This window comes from Lygodium microphyllum, chromosome 12, assembly GCF_053477565.2.
Source record: "Lygodium microphyllum isolate KBCC chromosome 12, Lygodium_microphyllum_v1.1.10, whole genome shotgun sequence".
Lineage (NCBI taxonomy): Eukaryota > Viridiplantae > Streptophyta > Polypodiopsida > Schizaeales > Lygodiaceae > Lygodium > Lygodium microphyllum.
In genome coordinates this window covers 4901192-4916841 of record NC_141146.1, presented here as the reverse complement: position 1 = coordinate 4916841, position 15650 = coordinate 4901192, and the positions used below count along the sequence as shown (strand labels likewise).

Here is a 15650-nt window from a genome sequence, read left to right as displayed (position 1 = left end):
TACCATCACGTGATTGTCTACCCTTGTCAAGTAAGGCAAGATACCACCTCTGAATAATTGGATTTGTTTAGTAGTACCATTCGCTTTAATACAAGCATCCTTTGAGGGAACACAATGGTTTACAACAATTTAATATAGCATTGATGACAATACACAAAGTGCACAAGAGACTTTAGCATGGATAACTACTTGCATGACATTTTACACATAAGATATGAGAGAAGACATGGTTTAAATGAGAAATAAAGTTAGTGTGCTAAGTGTTTGCAATAGTATGTTAATATGAGAGAGAGAGAGAGAGAGAGAGAGAGTGTGTGTGTGTGTGTGTGTGAGAGAGAGAGAGAGAGAGAGAGAGAGATTCCAAACACACGATCATTTTTAATATGCTTCGACAGTTTACATGCTAACAAAACCAAACATAAGATGTCACTGTCAATATAACTCCTGCAACCCAGAAATTTCTGGATACTTTGTTTCAAGGTGCCTTCATTGATTTAGTCCAGTAAACTAAGCAACTGGTGCAAGCTCCATTGAGTTTCAATCAAGTTGTCCCCTTCAATAAATTTGACGCCTTCAACAGTACACTTCTCAAGACACATGGAGACCTTAATACTAGCATCAAAGGACCTTAGTTACCCTTGTACTTGCTCGTCAACCCTTGTACTATGCTCTGTTTCTAGGATCGTCCAGCAGAGAGCTAAAAGTAGATTAAGGAAAAATAGAAAATAGATCAATTCCAACTATATAAGAAAAACCCCTGTTATGCTTGTGCAAGGGGAGCTGAAGGGCTGCCAATGATCCCAATCAAGATCATCATTGTCAAAACAGCCACCATGTCAAGTGCGATTTTCACATGAACTCAAGTTGGGCATTTGACACTTTTGGTGAACCATGTTAACCTTCTGGTGACATGTTGCTTACCATATGAACCTCTCAGACTCTCTACTACTTGGATTAAAGAATGGTCTGAACAAGAACATGTACATTGTCAGTAAGTTCACTATAGAGTACTGTATACAAATCAATAACCATGCAAGGTATCCCTTTCCTGCATTTGTGGGAGTATGCAGAGCAATAAAATAGAAGGGGATGGTGTAGTATCTGAATTCTATCAATGGAGCAGGTGCCAAGACCGCTATCAACGCCAAGCAAAATAGCACCAACCAGACTTTCCTTGCTCTTTTTCCTATGCATCAAACACTAGTGATTTCAAATCCACTCACAAAAGAATTGGCAATATGTGCACCATGTTTTAGATCACTTCAACAAACCGAGAACATAAAAGTTTAAAACAATAATGGATGATCGGGCTGTATGTCTGTAATCCTTTCCTAATTATTTATATGTTTGCCACAACTATCAGCACTTGCTTGCACTAGCATTCAACTTTGAGTATCCATTATTTTGTTCAGATTGCAAGTCATGTAACTTTGAGACAATTTTCTAGCCTCAGTCATACAAGATCTTGAATATCTCGGAACTTCATCAGTCTCACTGGGGCTACCAGTCAACACCCTTGCCCTCGCCCGCACCACCATCCACCCACACCACCACACACACACACACACACACACACACTCACTCACTCTATACACACCCACCACCCCACCCCAAACGACCCCCCCTTCTCCCTGGCCGGCTGACCCAACAAATAAAAAAAGGAAGCAAAGCACCAGCCACATTGCCTGAAAGAGGCAAGCCATCAAAACCTTAATAAATGATGTCTTTCACCACTAAACTTAGTTTGAAGCATAATTCAAATCATCTGTTCTGGATCCAACATGCAAAAAACAAAATCCTGTTAATCTGGAGCCAGGATCATGTAGGTAAACAGGATCACACAATAAAGATCCAGTAGACCACATCCAGATAATTTATTTTGCTCCAACTTGAGAGTTCTCTAACTTGAGAGACCCACTATTCTGAATTCAAGATCTGGTATTGTTTTTATATCTGCTGTGTTTCAGCTTTTGTTCAACCCTTACAGTATTCAGAGTAATTGGTCTACTGACTGACCCAAATCTTGAACCACATAATCAGGCACATCGTAATAGTTTTGTTGGTCCCCAAGGATTTAATTGACTGGTAGATGGCTATACGTTAAAAGAAAATTAATTTGGTTGAAGCTTCTAGACTCATGATAATTCTGGGCAGCCACATCAGCTAACCAGACTCATGATAATCAGGTCGACCCGTCTTGTTGGTCATCTACTATACATAGCTGCCCTAGTCCATGCCTCCGACATCATCACAATCAGCCATCATTCCAACCATCATCTTCCTCAGTCAAATCTTCTACCATCAGGCTGGCACCCTCACTGATGCACCTTGGTGACATGCAAGGGTTGATTGCGTACAGCCTTGGATCAGTGTTTTCAGATCAGTATTCCTTCTGCTCTTTTGAGTTTTATCTCTGCACTCTCTCACTCTGTGTGTGTGTGTGTGCGTGTGTGTGTTCCTCTTCTATTGCACACTCACACATGGTATCATCACCAAAATGAGGGTCAGAGGGCCCTATCTTTAACCTGATCTGCTGCAGATAGACTGCCAGTAGCCAGGCAACCTATTTTGGACTCCTCTATTGTCATCAGCCCTCAATCCTGATTGGCATCATCAAAACACAGGTATTCTCCTATTGCAGCAGCTTGTTTTCAGCAATAGCAGGTAGCACTCTACAGGACACAGTGAACAGCCATCCTGCAAAACACAACCCTACTGCCCTTCTCCAGCTGCCATCTAGCCTCAGAGCAGGTCATTTTCCATCAGCCACCCTTGCTGGCCTGAAAATGCGGCATCTGAAGCCCAACAGCAGTCATTTTCACATTTTTTTCCTTGCCAAGGCTGCTGAAGTCAAAACATGGTATATTTTCTTGATTTTTTGCAGGTGCTTTGAAGGATACACATTGGAGACCAGCACGATTGGCAAGATCGGATGGACAGGTTCTCCAAAGAGACCGAGGACTGCAAAAGCAGTGAACAAGACCGTGAAGACTCACAACCACAATGACCATGAGGATCATCAAAAAGACTGCTGAGATCGACAGGTTTGGCAAGAAGCCCTTGACCATGTAGATTGCGAGGATCAACACAAAGACCACAAAGATCATGGCATAGATTGAGATGCAGGCTATGAGCAGCCACCCTCTTGTCCGACATCCCCTCATAACTCCCATTTTTCTTCATCATCCTCATCTTCCATTTAGCAAATGGACATCATGACACCACAAGTGCAAGTGCCCATTCTTCTCCAACTCACAAAAAGACAAGCTCAAGGGCTTGAATTGGGCCTTATCATTGTCCAACATTCATAGTATTCTAAACACTTTCAATCTCTAGGACTTCATCACCCTCCGTACTCCTTGTCTGTTAATTGGATCCAATGAGTAGATCTACGCTGGATTCAGCAGCATTATGGGACTGGTTCAATTCTTGAGCTAGGTTGTTCCTCTTTATGAGCTGCCATGATACTATACTCATCCATGTATGACATATCTATTATGTCTCAAAGGTCTAGACCTAGTTGTTGAGCTAAAAATGCATTATATGCTGACTAGCCATATTACACAGCCCCAAAACATGATTAATTAATTGAACTTTCATTAAAAGAAATGTGTTCCTAGAGAGTGCATGTGTCCCATAAGCCAAGCCCTGATTTGGGAAGACCCAACTATCTATAGATAGACAGGCTGCCCAACACAGCCTCAATCTCCTTCGCAGAGGATATCTCAATCCAAGCTGCTGCCCACTACTGCCCATTTGTGAAATTGCACAAGGGAAGAAGGAACACAAAAATAGAGACAAAGGAACAGAGCGAGAGACTGCAAGAAAAGAAGAAAGAAATCTGCACTGAACAAGGAACAAATGCTGAATACAGGACTGATCAGACCCTACATGCAGCCCACAGCATCAGCGAGGGCACCAGATCAGGCTGATGATGACGGAAGCACTGGAGGAGGAGGAAGATGACGGAGTCAAAGTGTGCACCTGCCAAGGAAGAAGGAAGATGATCTACCAAGTGTGTGGGGGAGGCTATAAATACCCAAATACCCCTAAATCTAGCCGACCTGCTATCTGGGCCCTAAAAATGGGCCGACCAGCATTTAATGCTGGAAAAATGTCAAATGTGCATGGAAAAATCCCGGCAGATATGGACAATGTCCAACGAGGATGGCAAACTGGTGAATGCAAAAGCTATCCGGAATTGCACATAGAAAGCCGACAAAAGGAGAAAATGCATAACAATGCACTTAGATGGTCACTGTAGAGTGAGATACCTCTGTTAGCAGAGCAGAGTATTTGTCAGCTCATGTGTGAGTCTGAGCTTGATCTGGGCTGGGCATTTTTATTAGGTATTTTAGGTATTTTTCTGGTGTGGCATTTTATGCCATTGGGGCATTTTATGCACCACTCGGCCAGCATTAATGCTATCCAACCAGCATTATTGCTCCCCACTTTTTTAGCCTATTTATACTCAGTGCTCCTCCTCAGTCAGTATCATCATCTTCACCATCTGCAGACTCTGTGGAGAGAGGAGCCACAGCCAGTGCCAGTGCCAGTGCCCACGCAGCCAGTGACTCACTGTTGTATGCGACTATCTCGTGTTCAGATATATGGATTCCATTTCCCGTGCATACATCTGAGTTCTCATCTGTATCGTGTTCTTTTCTTTTCTCTTTTTGTCTTGTGTTTCAGCAGTTTATTTCAGCACATGTTTATGCTTCCACCGCTGCTCCACTTCTGACAACCTCCTCCACCAAAACAAGTGACAGACATGTCAGAGCACCTAAAGTCCTCGTCTATCTTAGACTCAGACTCACAAGCAAGAGATGCCAAGGCATGACAATCATGACTGCTAACACCCCCTCTCAAATTCTAGATGTAGCGGAAGGCCAAGGAAGAAATGGATCCTGGGGTGGCAAGAGGAATGCCAATGTTGATGAAGCCCATCAATTAGACCACCATGCCAACACCACTAATAAGCATTGATACAGTCAGACACATTCTCAATTCCACTATGCCTACATTCTATGAATATGAGTGTCAAACACTACATTACGCTCAGCTATTCAATCAATTCCATAGTGCCACCTCCATAGAGAGGTTATCTCTCTCTTCTCAGAAGGCGCAGTAAGGGAATTGCAAGAAAATCAAACTCAAACTCAAAATCAAAGCCAAGCTAGTGAGTCACAAGGAAACTCCCAATCATCCTTAAAACCTGGATGGCACAATGTACCAAAGAAAAATAGATATTGCCAATATTGTCAAAAGGCTAACCATTTTAACAATGAGTGTCAATCAAAGCCAAGATGCACCCAACCCAAACCTAAAAATCAGACCTGCGCCTGCCAATCGAGTAACCCCCAACAAGGGAGGCAAGATGGTAGAAATTGAAATGAGGGGTATTTTTCTCAACTCCAAAGGACATACCTCACTAGTCTGTTGGACATGAGACCCATCTCGTCTCCGTAGAGACACCAAGCACATCTTCCACATGGCACGTCAAGGGACTAATGATCAAAGCAACATCCTTGGTGTCCTCACTCAAGAGGACAAACTTGATGGATCACTACCCATTGTGGAGTTTTATGGTCCGTAGCCTTCTTGTAGCGAAGGACTTGTGGGACTATGTTACAAGTGATTTGCAACGACCAGGAGGTCCTAAACCTCAAACACCTTAGCGTAATGCTAGAGGACAGGCTACCGATGCTACTGCCTCTCCTCTCCCTTCTCCTGAGGATCAGAGGACATGGGACTCAAAAGATGCACATGCGCTTTCTTTGATTGCCTTGTCAATTAAAAGATCGATCATTTCACCCATCCGGTTTTGTAAGACCTCAAAATCGGCATGGGATGTACTTGAGTGTATGTTTGTAACACGTAACGAGGCCAAAATATCTTATCTCCGTAGAGAGTTGGCAAATGTGAACATGGGCGAGAGTGATAGCATGACAGATCACCTTACTCATACACGATTTACGTGAGCACCTGCTTATTGTGGATGAAATCATTCAGGATGCTGAATTGGTAAACATCACATTGAACTCTCTTCTAGAGTTGTATCTTGATTTCCACACCTCTTTGATATTGTCTTTAAGGAGGGGGTAGCAGCCCCTTACATTTGTGGAGTTGGAGGCCTCTTGTTGCAAGAGAAACAAACTCAAAAGAATGTTGCATTGCATTCGGGAGATGTGGCTATGCTTTCCAAGTTCAAAGGCAAAGGAAAAGTCATGCAAAATGCAAAAAATCAGCAAAACGGTGATGCTGGACAGCCATCAAATAAGGCTGTCCAACACATAGAAAAGTCTAAAAAGAAGGGGAAATGTCATTATTGCAAGAAGCCAGGTCACTATAATGATGAATGCAATAAGAGATTAGCCAGAGAGAAGAAAAATGACTTCGGTTTGGCTGTCCAAGAGACATCAGCCAGCAAATCTACTAATGGTGATGCTTCAACCAACTTTATGGAGGATGACTATGCATTTTTTAACTTGCAACATGATTCTTCAATGGCTGATTCAGCATTTAATGCTGCTGAAACATAGCAAACATTGCATTTTGACATTGAAGCTTCAAAGCACATCACTTCTAGAGAGTGTTTGTTTTCCTCTTTGCATTCACACCTGTTGGGAAGTATATTACATGTGCAAACAGCAAAAATTATGATGTTTCTTGCATTGGAACACTCACTATTTCTGCTACAAATGGTTTTGACTTCATGCTTCTAGATGTCTTGTTTGTGCCTAGCATTACAAAAAACTTGTAGTCTATCTCTGCTTTTATTAAGCATGGCTTTCAGTGTGTGCTGTCCGGAAATTGCAGCTTATTCACTTTGATGTTTGTGGTCCCATGAGGGCACGTGCACTTGGAGGTCATCTTTGCTTTGTTGCATTTATTGATTATTACTCTCGGTATATATGGGTGTAAGGGCTGAAAGAAAAATCTGACGTGTTTATGCATTTTAAACATCTTGTTGCAAAGCTTGAGGCTGAAACTGGCCTGAAAGTGCAAACACTTCGCACGGATAGAGGGGGAAGTACATGTCTCGTGCTTTTGAGACATATTTGCTTAATCATGGCATTACGCATCAAGCCATTGATAGAATGACTTCTCAGCAAAATGGTGTTGCTAAAAGGAAGAATCACACTCTTATGGAGATGACTCATTGTATGCTCAAAAGCAAGGGGCTACGTCATAAATTTTGGTTAAAAGGACTTCAATGTGCAAATCATGAGTTGAATCGTGCACCCACTAAGGCACTAAAGACAATCACCCTGTTTGAAGCTTCACATGGCAAGAAACCCAAGGTTGACTACTTTCGAGTGTTTGGTTGCATAGCCTATGCACATGTTCCGAAAGAGCTTCGTGGGAAGCTTGATGACAAGGCTATGAAATGCATATTTACTAGCTACGGTTCGGAAAGCAAGGGCTATCGCTTGTATGACCCATGTACAAAGAAAGTTTTAATCAATAGGGATGTTATATTTGCTGAAAATGTTGCATTTTCACATGATTAGTTTCAGTTTCAAATGCCAACCACCCATGACATTGATGATGTCTTCGAGGGTCTCTTGCCACTTTCTTTGGAGTCCGTGCCTGCCATAAATGGCCGGACAGACATAATACAGCAAGCTGTTACTGCACCATATGTGCCTAAATAGTAAGGTATTGATGATGGTTTGCCACATGCAGTGGAAGATGTAGTACAACATGAAAGGATTGCTGTAAATACAACAAAAACAGTCCCGAGATGGCTGTCACAAACTCTTCAAGAGAGTAAAATGGATGCTCCTTTAGCTCAACGCACTAGAAGGGCTGCTAGATATGCAGCACATGATGCACGGGAGCCCATTTGGTTGATTTTACAAAAGTAGATGATTGTGATGAGCATGTATTTATGAGCTCACTATTGGATGATGATGAGCCTACTTCCTTGGACGAAACTCAGTAAGATGTACATTGGATGCAGGCCATGCAAGATGAGTTAGACCAATCACATGCATTATTATTTCCCGGGGGGGAGACTTGCAATTACAGGCTTACAGTGATTTAGATTGGGCTAGTAATGCACACACTAGGCAGTCTACTAGTGGACACTATTTCTTTTTGGGCCGTTCATGCATTTCATGGCTAAGCAAAAAACAACCTACAGTGGCTACCTCGTCCTGTGAGATTGAGTATAGGGCAGCCTTCATGGCAATAGTGGAATGTGTATGGTTGCACAGATTGTTAGCTACTACATTTACCATTGGAAGGTCCTACACCCATTCTTTCTGACAATCAAAGTGCTATTGCAGTGGCATGAAATCTTATGTTTAATGCTCACATGAAACATATTGAGGTGCATTACCATTATGTCAAAGAGAGATGCTATGTAGGAGAGATCAACTTGATGCATGTTCCCACACAAGAAAATGTTACAGACGTTTTCACCAAGGCACTATCTTGTGAGAATTTTGAGGCTTTTCACAAGTCCTTGAACTTGCTACCCTTTGGTGATTGATCATTCTTGTACTTTACCACATTGGCACTATAGGGGAATGTTAGAATTTGCCAATTCTATGGGCAGTGCCCAATGTTTTAGTCTTTAGTTCTTTTTCAATTCTTAGTGTGAACACAACGAAAGTTATAAGTTGTGTCACCACTCTTAGAGTTAGACTTAGATTCAATTAACTCTAGTTGAGTTAGAGCTAGGTCTATCTCAAACCTATCCAGTACCTTTCATTCTCATTCTTTCCGTTTAGCAAGTACACTCTACTCTTTTGCTTCAGCGCACTCTCATTGTCTCTCTTTTCTCTCCTCCATAGCTGGCTATCATTTTCCAACAAGATGAAGATGCACCTACTCCAAATTGACCATGGGAAATAAAATCATTTGAAGGAAAAGAAAGGGAAGAAATACTTATAAGTTCTTCTTTCAACTTCTTATCTAGTTTTGAGTTCATAAAGAAATACATGTCTCCCTTCTTGACGAGCATCCCCCCCCTCGCCCGATCCAATAGAAAACACAGAATCAATTGGCATAGAATCTGACATAATAGGATTGGTACATGGCATTGGAGAAAAGATGTACTATGGAAGTGATTTGTAATCCGAGCTACGTTCCACTTGCAGATGGCTAGTCCGTAGTGAAGATTCCAAAGGTCCTGCAATATCATTAATTCTATGCACCAAATCTAAAGGAGAAAACTCAGGCTTACCTTCAACCTCTTGCTGAGCCCTATGCATAACGATAAGATTATGCTCAGCAGCAAAAAATCTGATATGATCTGTAGACTCCATGGTAGTCCGATGGTTTTCTGCCAATGTCGAATTGGATAGAAGCAAGCTGGGAGGCCCATTCCTGATCGAATCTGTCCATGTTTGGCTATGGAGACTAGAGCGGTGGTGTGAATGCATTCGAAGTCATCTGTCCCTTCTGTTGTTCTTACTTTTCCGGATGAGCTTTTCGATCAAAGGCCAAGGTTTCTCAGAGACATCAAAAAAATGACAAAGAGACCAGAGAGACAATAGGGTTTACAGGGAGAAACACAAGTGTGTACGGAAAACACTCAAAGAGAAGAAAAACTCAAAAACACAAGAAGAACACAGTGATGATACACTGAATCATGCTATAAGAAGAAAGTTGATACAACGGAGCCAAAGTTCAAAAGAGGACTATACTGTCATATCTGAAACACACAGCAACACCTGCGGGAATCCACACAGTGAAGGGAGGGAAATGCAGTCCTCCAAGTAGTGGGCTATCTAAGATGAAGGATAGCGGTCAAGGGAGCGAACTACAGTCCTCTGATTCCCTCAGAGATGTGGAAGATGATCACCAGCTATCGAAGGAGTGAATCATAGTCCTCAGATGCCAAGGAGATAGCATGGGCAGCAAAACACAAATCCTAGAGTGTGTCGGAGCTATCAAACGCACAGATAGCAGCCCAGATACTGATGCCAAGGGATGGATGAGAATGCCAGATGAAGGGATAACCACTAGGGGAGTAAACGTAGCCTATGAATATCTATCAACCCAAAAACGTAGGTACCTAGGGTTGCAAAAATTGACACCAAATGTGGGGTGATGCCACACAGGAAGATGCTGACGTGCCAAGCTAGGGAAGGTGACGCCAAACATGGAGGAGGTCTGCAGGCAGCCAAACGCAAATCTAGTGAAGACTGAAGGGAGTGGAAAAGGTCACCATCTATGGAGGACTGACGCCAAGGTAGGAGTGTTGTCACCAACTAAGGGGAGATGTCCCAGTTGAAGATGGTGGAAAAAGGCCATGAACTGCAATGTCCTTCAATAGGGGTATAGGCAATAGTGGCGTGAAGAGTAAAGAGTTTCGAAGTGACGCAAGAAGAGGGGTGAAGAATGACTAAAGGAGTGTAGAATGAATCAAGTGACTGTCTATTTTTAGACATAAGCTATCTAGGGTAGCGCACAACTATGTGAGGGCCCACTCAAAAAGTGGCAAAAATGTGGACACCAACCCTTTTTAGGATTGTAAGTGTGAAACCTGAATGAACTTGTAAACTAAAGAAGTGGTTTCTCAACACTCCTTCTCAGTCCCAAAAAGGAATAAAGAAAGAGGAGCAAAGAGAGAGAATAAAAAGACGGAGAGGATCCCGGAGATCCAAGATGTCCACCTAAAAGGTAACTTGTAGTAAGGAACAATCGATGGGATGAACTATAAAACCTGACTCCACCTCGGAATAGAACCCACTAGCTCCATAAATCCATGCTAGAAGGAATTCAAAGGTCTTGTCACCAAGTTGCAGCTAAACCTCCGAGGCCCCGATCTAGGTGGTACATGAAGATCTTGGGTATCAACAAGAGAAATGACTACTCAAAGATAGCCATCCCCAAAGAGTAAATGGTGGGTGAAGAACTTCATGATGAGTGGATACCCCGTTTGAGGGTGGAGAGTCCCCTCTGAAGCCGAAGAAGTAGAAGTTCCCTCTAAGAGCAAAGAGTATGCATCCCACTCTACGAGGGAGACAGAATCTAAAAAATCATAGATAACGAACTATGGTTCGATGAAGAAAGTACCGTCAATCATGCCGAATAAGGTATCTAGGGTATTAAAGATGTCAAAGAACTCCCAGAAGTGGCCTCTCGAACCTGAGTAGTTGAGGGTAGGGAACGGGAAGGCTCATACGGAGCCAAGGGTAGGCAACATTTGCTGTCTCTCAATGGAGTGGACTGCAAAGCTGAAGTAATGGAAGGTGTCGAACAGCCACTCTCTCTCAGGAGCGCACTATTGAGGGGACGGTATCCAACAATCACTCTCTTACAGTGGAACAGACTGTAGAACTGCGGGTTGTCGAGGTAGCATTCCTGAAACCCTAGAAGAAGTAGAAGCAACCTCCAAAGTGCATTGCAATGGTCGCGAGGAGGCCATGGCACAAGTCAAGCCTCCTGTGGCTCGAAAGGGTTTAGTGCGCATTGGAGGTGTCTTATTGCCTTGAGCATAAAAATCTGAAAGTTGATGTAGAAGAAACTCTATGGCCCAAAAGGGAGAGGTAGCACAGCGAGTTCCTAGGGGTAGACGTATATACTCCGGTGGGGTAGGGAGCAAAGGTCCATGTTGGCAACCACCAGTGGGGCACCCAGTGGTCTGTGAAACCACCCTTCCTTCTTGGAATGGGTGGTGATAACTTGATTTAAGAGTTAATTACATCAATAAATTAATGCACATAAAATGAAATACACACTTTACCATACCATTCTTGGACAGTAGACACCCTGTTGGCTCCAAAATTAGCGCCCCTTGCGGTATTTCTTTAGCTTTCGTTCAATTGGAAGGAGTACAACTCAAGATTCTTCAATCTCCTCCTGCTAACCAATTGCTCTTGCTGTCATAAATGACCAGCAAGCCTTTTGGGTCATTTGCCCCTTGATTCACCCAAGACTTCTTCTCCAATTTGACCCTTGGCTGGCCAAATGCTGCCCCAAATCAATTTGGGATGGGCTGGCTCCTGAAATCCCTTGATAATCTTCAATTATCAGCTGCTGATTTCAGTCCCTTGAGCCTTCAATCTCTGGCACGGATCTCAAGGTGGCTGCTAAACCCTAATTTCTGCTGTAAATTAGGGTTTACTGCAGACATTACAGATCAGCCCACCAAAAATGGCTGAGATCTCCTCCGAATGGCTGAGAATTGCTGAACATAGGCTGAAGGAGATGAGAGAATTCTGTAGAGAGAAAATTCTGAGATTTGTTGCGAAGAACTAATCAACATCAGCAGCTGCCCTGCTATACCAGCCCCAAACGGATGCACCAACAACAATAGGAGCATCAGAGACTGTGATCTTCAGGAGAAATGCATCAGTAGCAATTGCCAGCTTCCCAAGGTCAAGAATCTCCATCACCAAAATGGTCTCCAATGGCTGGAAAATGGCCCCAAAAGCTGGCAGTAGCAGTCCAACACCTCTTCCCACCAGCTCCAAAATGAAAAAATGAGATTTCCCTCTCCCTTCAGTCCTATTTAGCCTTTGCCCCACTTGCATGGGAAAGTTTTACCAAGTGGCAGCTTTCTTAATCCATTTTCAGCAATTTCCAGCCATTTAATTAATTTTCAGAATTAATTAATTCTGAAAATTAATTCAACCCTTAATCCATGCCCAGAAAATTGACCTTGCCCATCCAAAAATTAATTGGCTAGGCCATTTGCAACCCAAAGTGGTCCCATACATTAATTGACCCTTGGACAAGCATTAATCCATTAATTAATGCCTAGTCCCTAGTGTCACCACTGACACTTAATGGCCAATTAATGGTCCTCTAGGCACCAAAATTCACCTAGAATCTAACAAGTGTAACTTGTTACAACTTTTTCCTTTGACACCCATCTTTTTCACAGGGTCCTTCGGCCTTCAACTGTGAAAAAGTAGCTTACACCTCACATGTGCATCTTTTAATTGCACATTTGATTAATCCTTTAATCAAATGTCAATTAAACATAAGCAAAGTATCAAATTTTCACGTCCTCATGACAGTCTGTCCATCTGTCTGTGGAGAAGTCATAGCACCAAAGTGTCAACCTGTAACAGGGAGGGTCAATGGGAGAGAAAGAGAAGGGTATCTTTGTCTCCTGGTGATACAACAAAAATAAAGGGGGAAATCAGTAGACAATGCCGAATCTACAACTTGTGTTTGCCTTCTCTAATGCAAAGGATCTTCCTAGCTCACTAAGCACCTCTAGCTCTAATACCATGTCAAAAATATAACAAAGAGAAGGGTTTGTGAGGAGAAACACTAAGTATGTATAGCAAATAGTGAGAGAAGAAAAACTCAAAAACACAAGAACACATGACGATACATTGAATCATGCTATGAGAAGAAAAAGCTAATACAACGAAGCCAAAGCTCAAAGGATGACTACATTGTCTTGTCTGAAACAAGTAGGAGCACTTGTGCGAATCTGCACAATGAAGGGAGCGAAACGCAATCCTCTGGACAATGGGCTATTGAAATAATCACTAGGAGGTGAAGGACAGTACTAGAGGGAGTGAATCGTAGCCATTTGATGCCATCGGAGATATGGAAGATGATCACTAGCTGTGGAGGGAGTGAACTGCAGTCCTCAAATGCCAGGGAGATGGCATGGACAGCAAAACGCAAATCCCAGAGTGTGTCAAAGCTGTCAAACGCAAGCAAAGCAACCCAAATACTGACGTCAAGGGATGGATGATGATGCCAAATGAAGGGACAGCCACCATGAAGATAAACGCAGCCTACGAAGGCCTATCAATCCAAATACGCAGGCATCTGGGGTTGCAAAAATTGATACTAGATGTGGGGTAATGCCAGCCATGAAGATGCTAACACCAGGCTCAGTAAGGTGACACCACATGTGGAGGTGGTCTACATGTAGCCAAACACAAATCTAGTGAAGCTTGAAGGAAGTGGAAGAGGCTGCTAGCTATGCACAAAACCAATCATATGACAAAGCTCAAACTGATAAACATAGAACACAATTAGGGTTAGGATAACTCAAAGACAGTGAACACAATGAACAATGAAGTGAACGACTACTGAATATACAATGCTCATGCAGCAAACGCATTATGCAATGAATACTAAACCTTGAGCTCTCATATCTCTTGGATCAAGGTAATCGTTATGAGCTGGAGAGTGTGTCATACTCCGAAAGGATCCTGAAACCCAAGAAGGCAACCTCCGTGTGTCGAATAACAGCAAACACAACAAGGCAGCCTCTATGTGTCGAGCAACAACAAATGCAGCCAAGAAGGCTGCATCTAATACAGACAAGCAGTAAGGAGAGAGAGTCTAAAAACATAGGTACCTAAGCCTTAAGGAGAAAAAGTCTCGGTGACAATTAGAAGTAGTGGAATGTGTAGGAAGTGTTGCCGAATCCGCAACCTGTCTTTGCCTTCTCTAATGCAAAGAATCTTCGTGGCTCCTAAGCGCCTTTGGCTCTGATACCATGTCAAAATATGCAACGGTGGAGAAAGACAATAGGGTTTGTGGGAAGAAACACAAAGTATGTATGGCAAACACCGAGAGAGAAGAGAAACTCAAAAACACAAGAATAACATAGTGATGATACACTCAATCATGCTATGATAAGAAAAAGCAGATAGTGGAGACAAAGCTGAGAAGATGACTACATTGTCCTATCTGAAACAAGCGAGAGCACCTATGGGAATCTGCACAATGAGGGGAGCAAAACACAATCCTCCAAGTAGTGGGCTATCGAAGTAATAACTGGAGAGTGAAGGATAGTTGTCAAGGGAGTGAATTGCTACCCTTTGATGCCATGGGAGATATGGAAAATAATAACCAGCTGTCGAGGGAGCGAATCCCAATCCTCAAATGCTGGGGAGATGGACTAGGCAGCAAAACGCAAATCCCAAAGTGTGTCAAAGCTATCAAACGTAGGGAGAGCAGCCTAGATGTTGACGCCAGGGAACGGATGACAATGCTAGATAAAGGGACAACCACCGAGAGAGTAAACATAGCCTGTGAAGGCCTTTCAACCCAAAAACGCAGGTACCTAGGGTTGTAGAAACTGATGCCAAGTGTGGGGTGACACCAAGCAAGAAGATGTTGACGCCATGCTAGGGAAGGTGATGCTAGATGTGGAGGAGGTCTCCAGGCAACCAAACGCAAATTTAGTGGAGCTTGAAGGGAGTGGAAGAGGTCACCAGCTATGGAGGATTGATGCCAAGGTAACAATGTGTCGCCAACTATAGGGAAGATGCACTAGCTGAAGATGGTTGGAAAAAGGCCACAAATTGTGATTTCCTCCGATAGGGGTTTGGGCAACAGTGGCATGAAGAGCAAAGAGTGTCGAAGTGATGGAAGAATAGGGTGAAGAATGACTCAAGGAGTGTAGAATGAATGAATGACTGCCTATTTATAGTCATAAGCTATCTAGGGTGGCGCACCATTGTGTGGGCGCCCATTGAAAAAGTGGCCAAAATGTGGACACCAGCCTTTTTGGGGTTGTCAGTGTAAAACCCTAAATGAAGTGTATAAACTCAAGAAGTGGTTTCTCAACACATGGTTCACCTTACCCCAGCTACCATCTCCTACGTATGACGTTTTCTACATCAATCTTCTTACATCGAGTGTGCGAAACTCTTCTTTGGGAAAGCTAGCCCCACTTGTCTTGGATCATGACGAGGATGTCAAAGAGA

The 15650-nt window shown here is 43.0% G+C and overlaps 1 protein-coding gene across 3 annotated transcripts in view; it reads right to left on the bottom strand.

Annotated features, from left to right (window-relative positions):
- Positions 1-365: 365 nt before the first annotated feature.
- The window catches only part of ALG10 (DIE2/ALG10 family), a 90704-nt gene continuing 75419 nt past the window's right edge, over positions 366-15650 (bottom strand). For all 3 annotated transcript variants that reach the window (XM_087689098.1, XM_087689096.1, XM_087689097.1), the window contains one exon: positions 366-1186. In XM_087689098.1, the coding sequence (XP_087545224.1) occupies positions 955-1186 (232 nt within the window). In that variant the 3' untranslated portion in view covers positions 366-954. The remainder of the gene's footprint in view (positions 1187-15650) is intronic.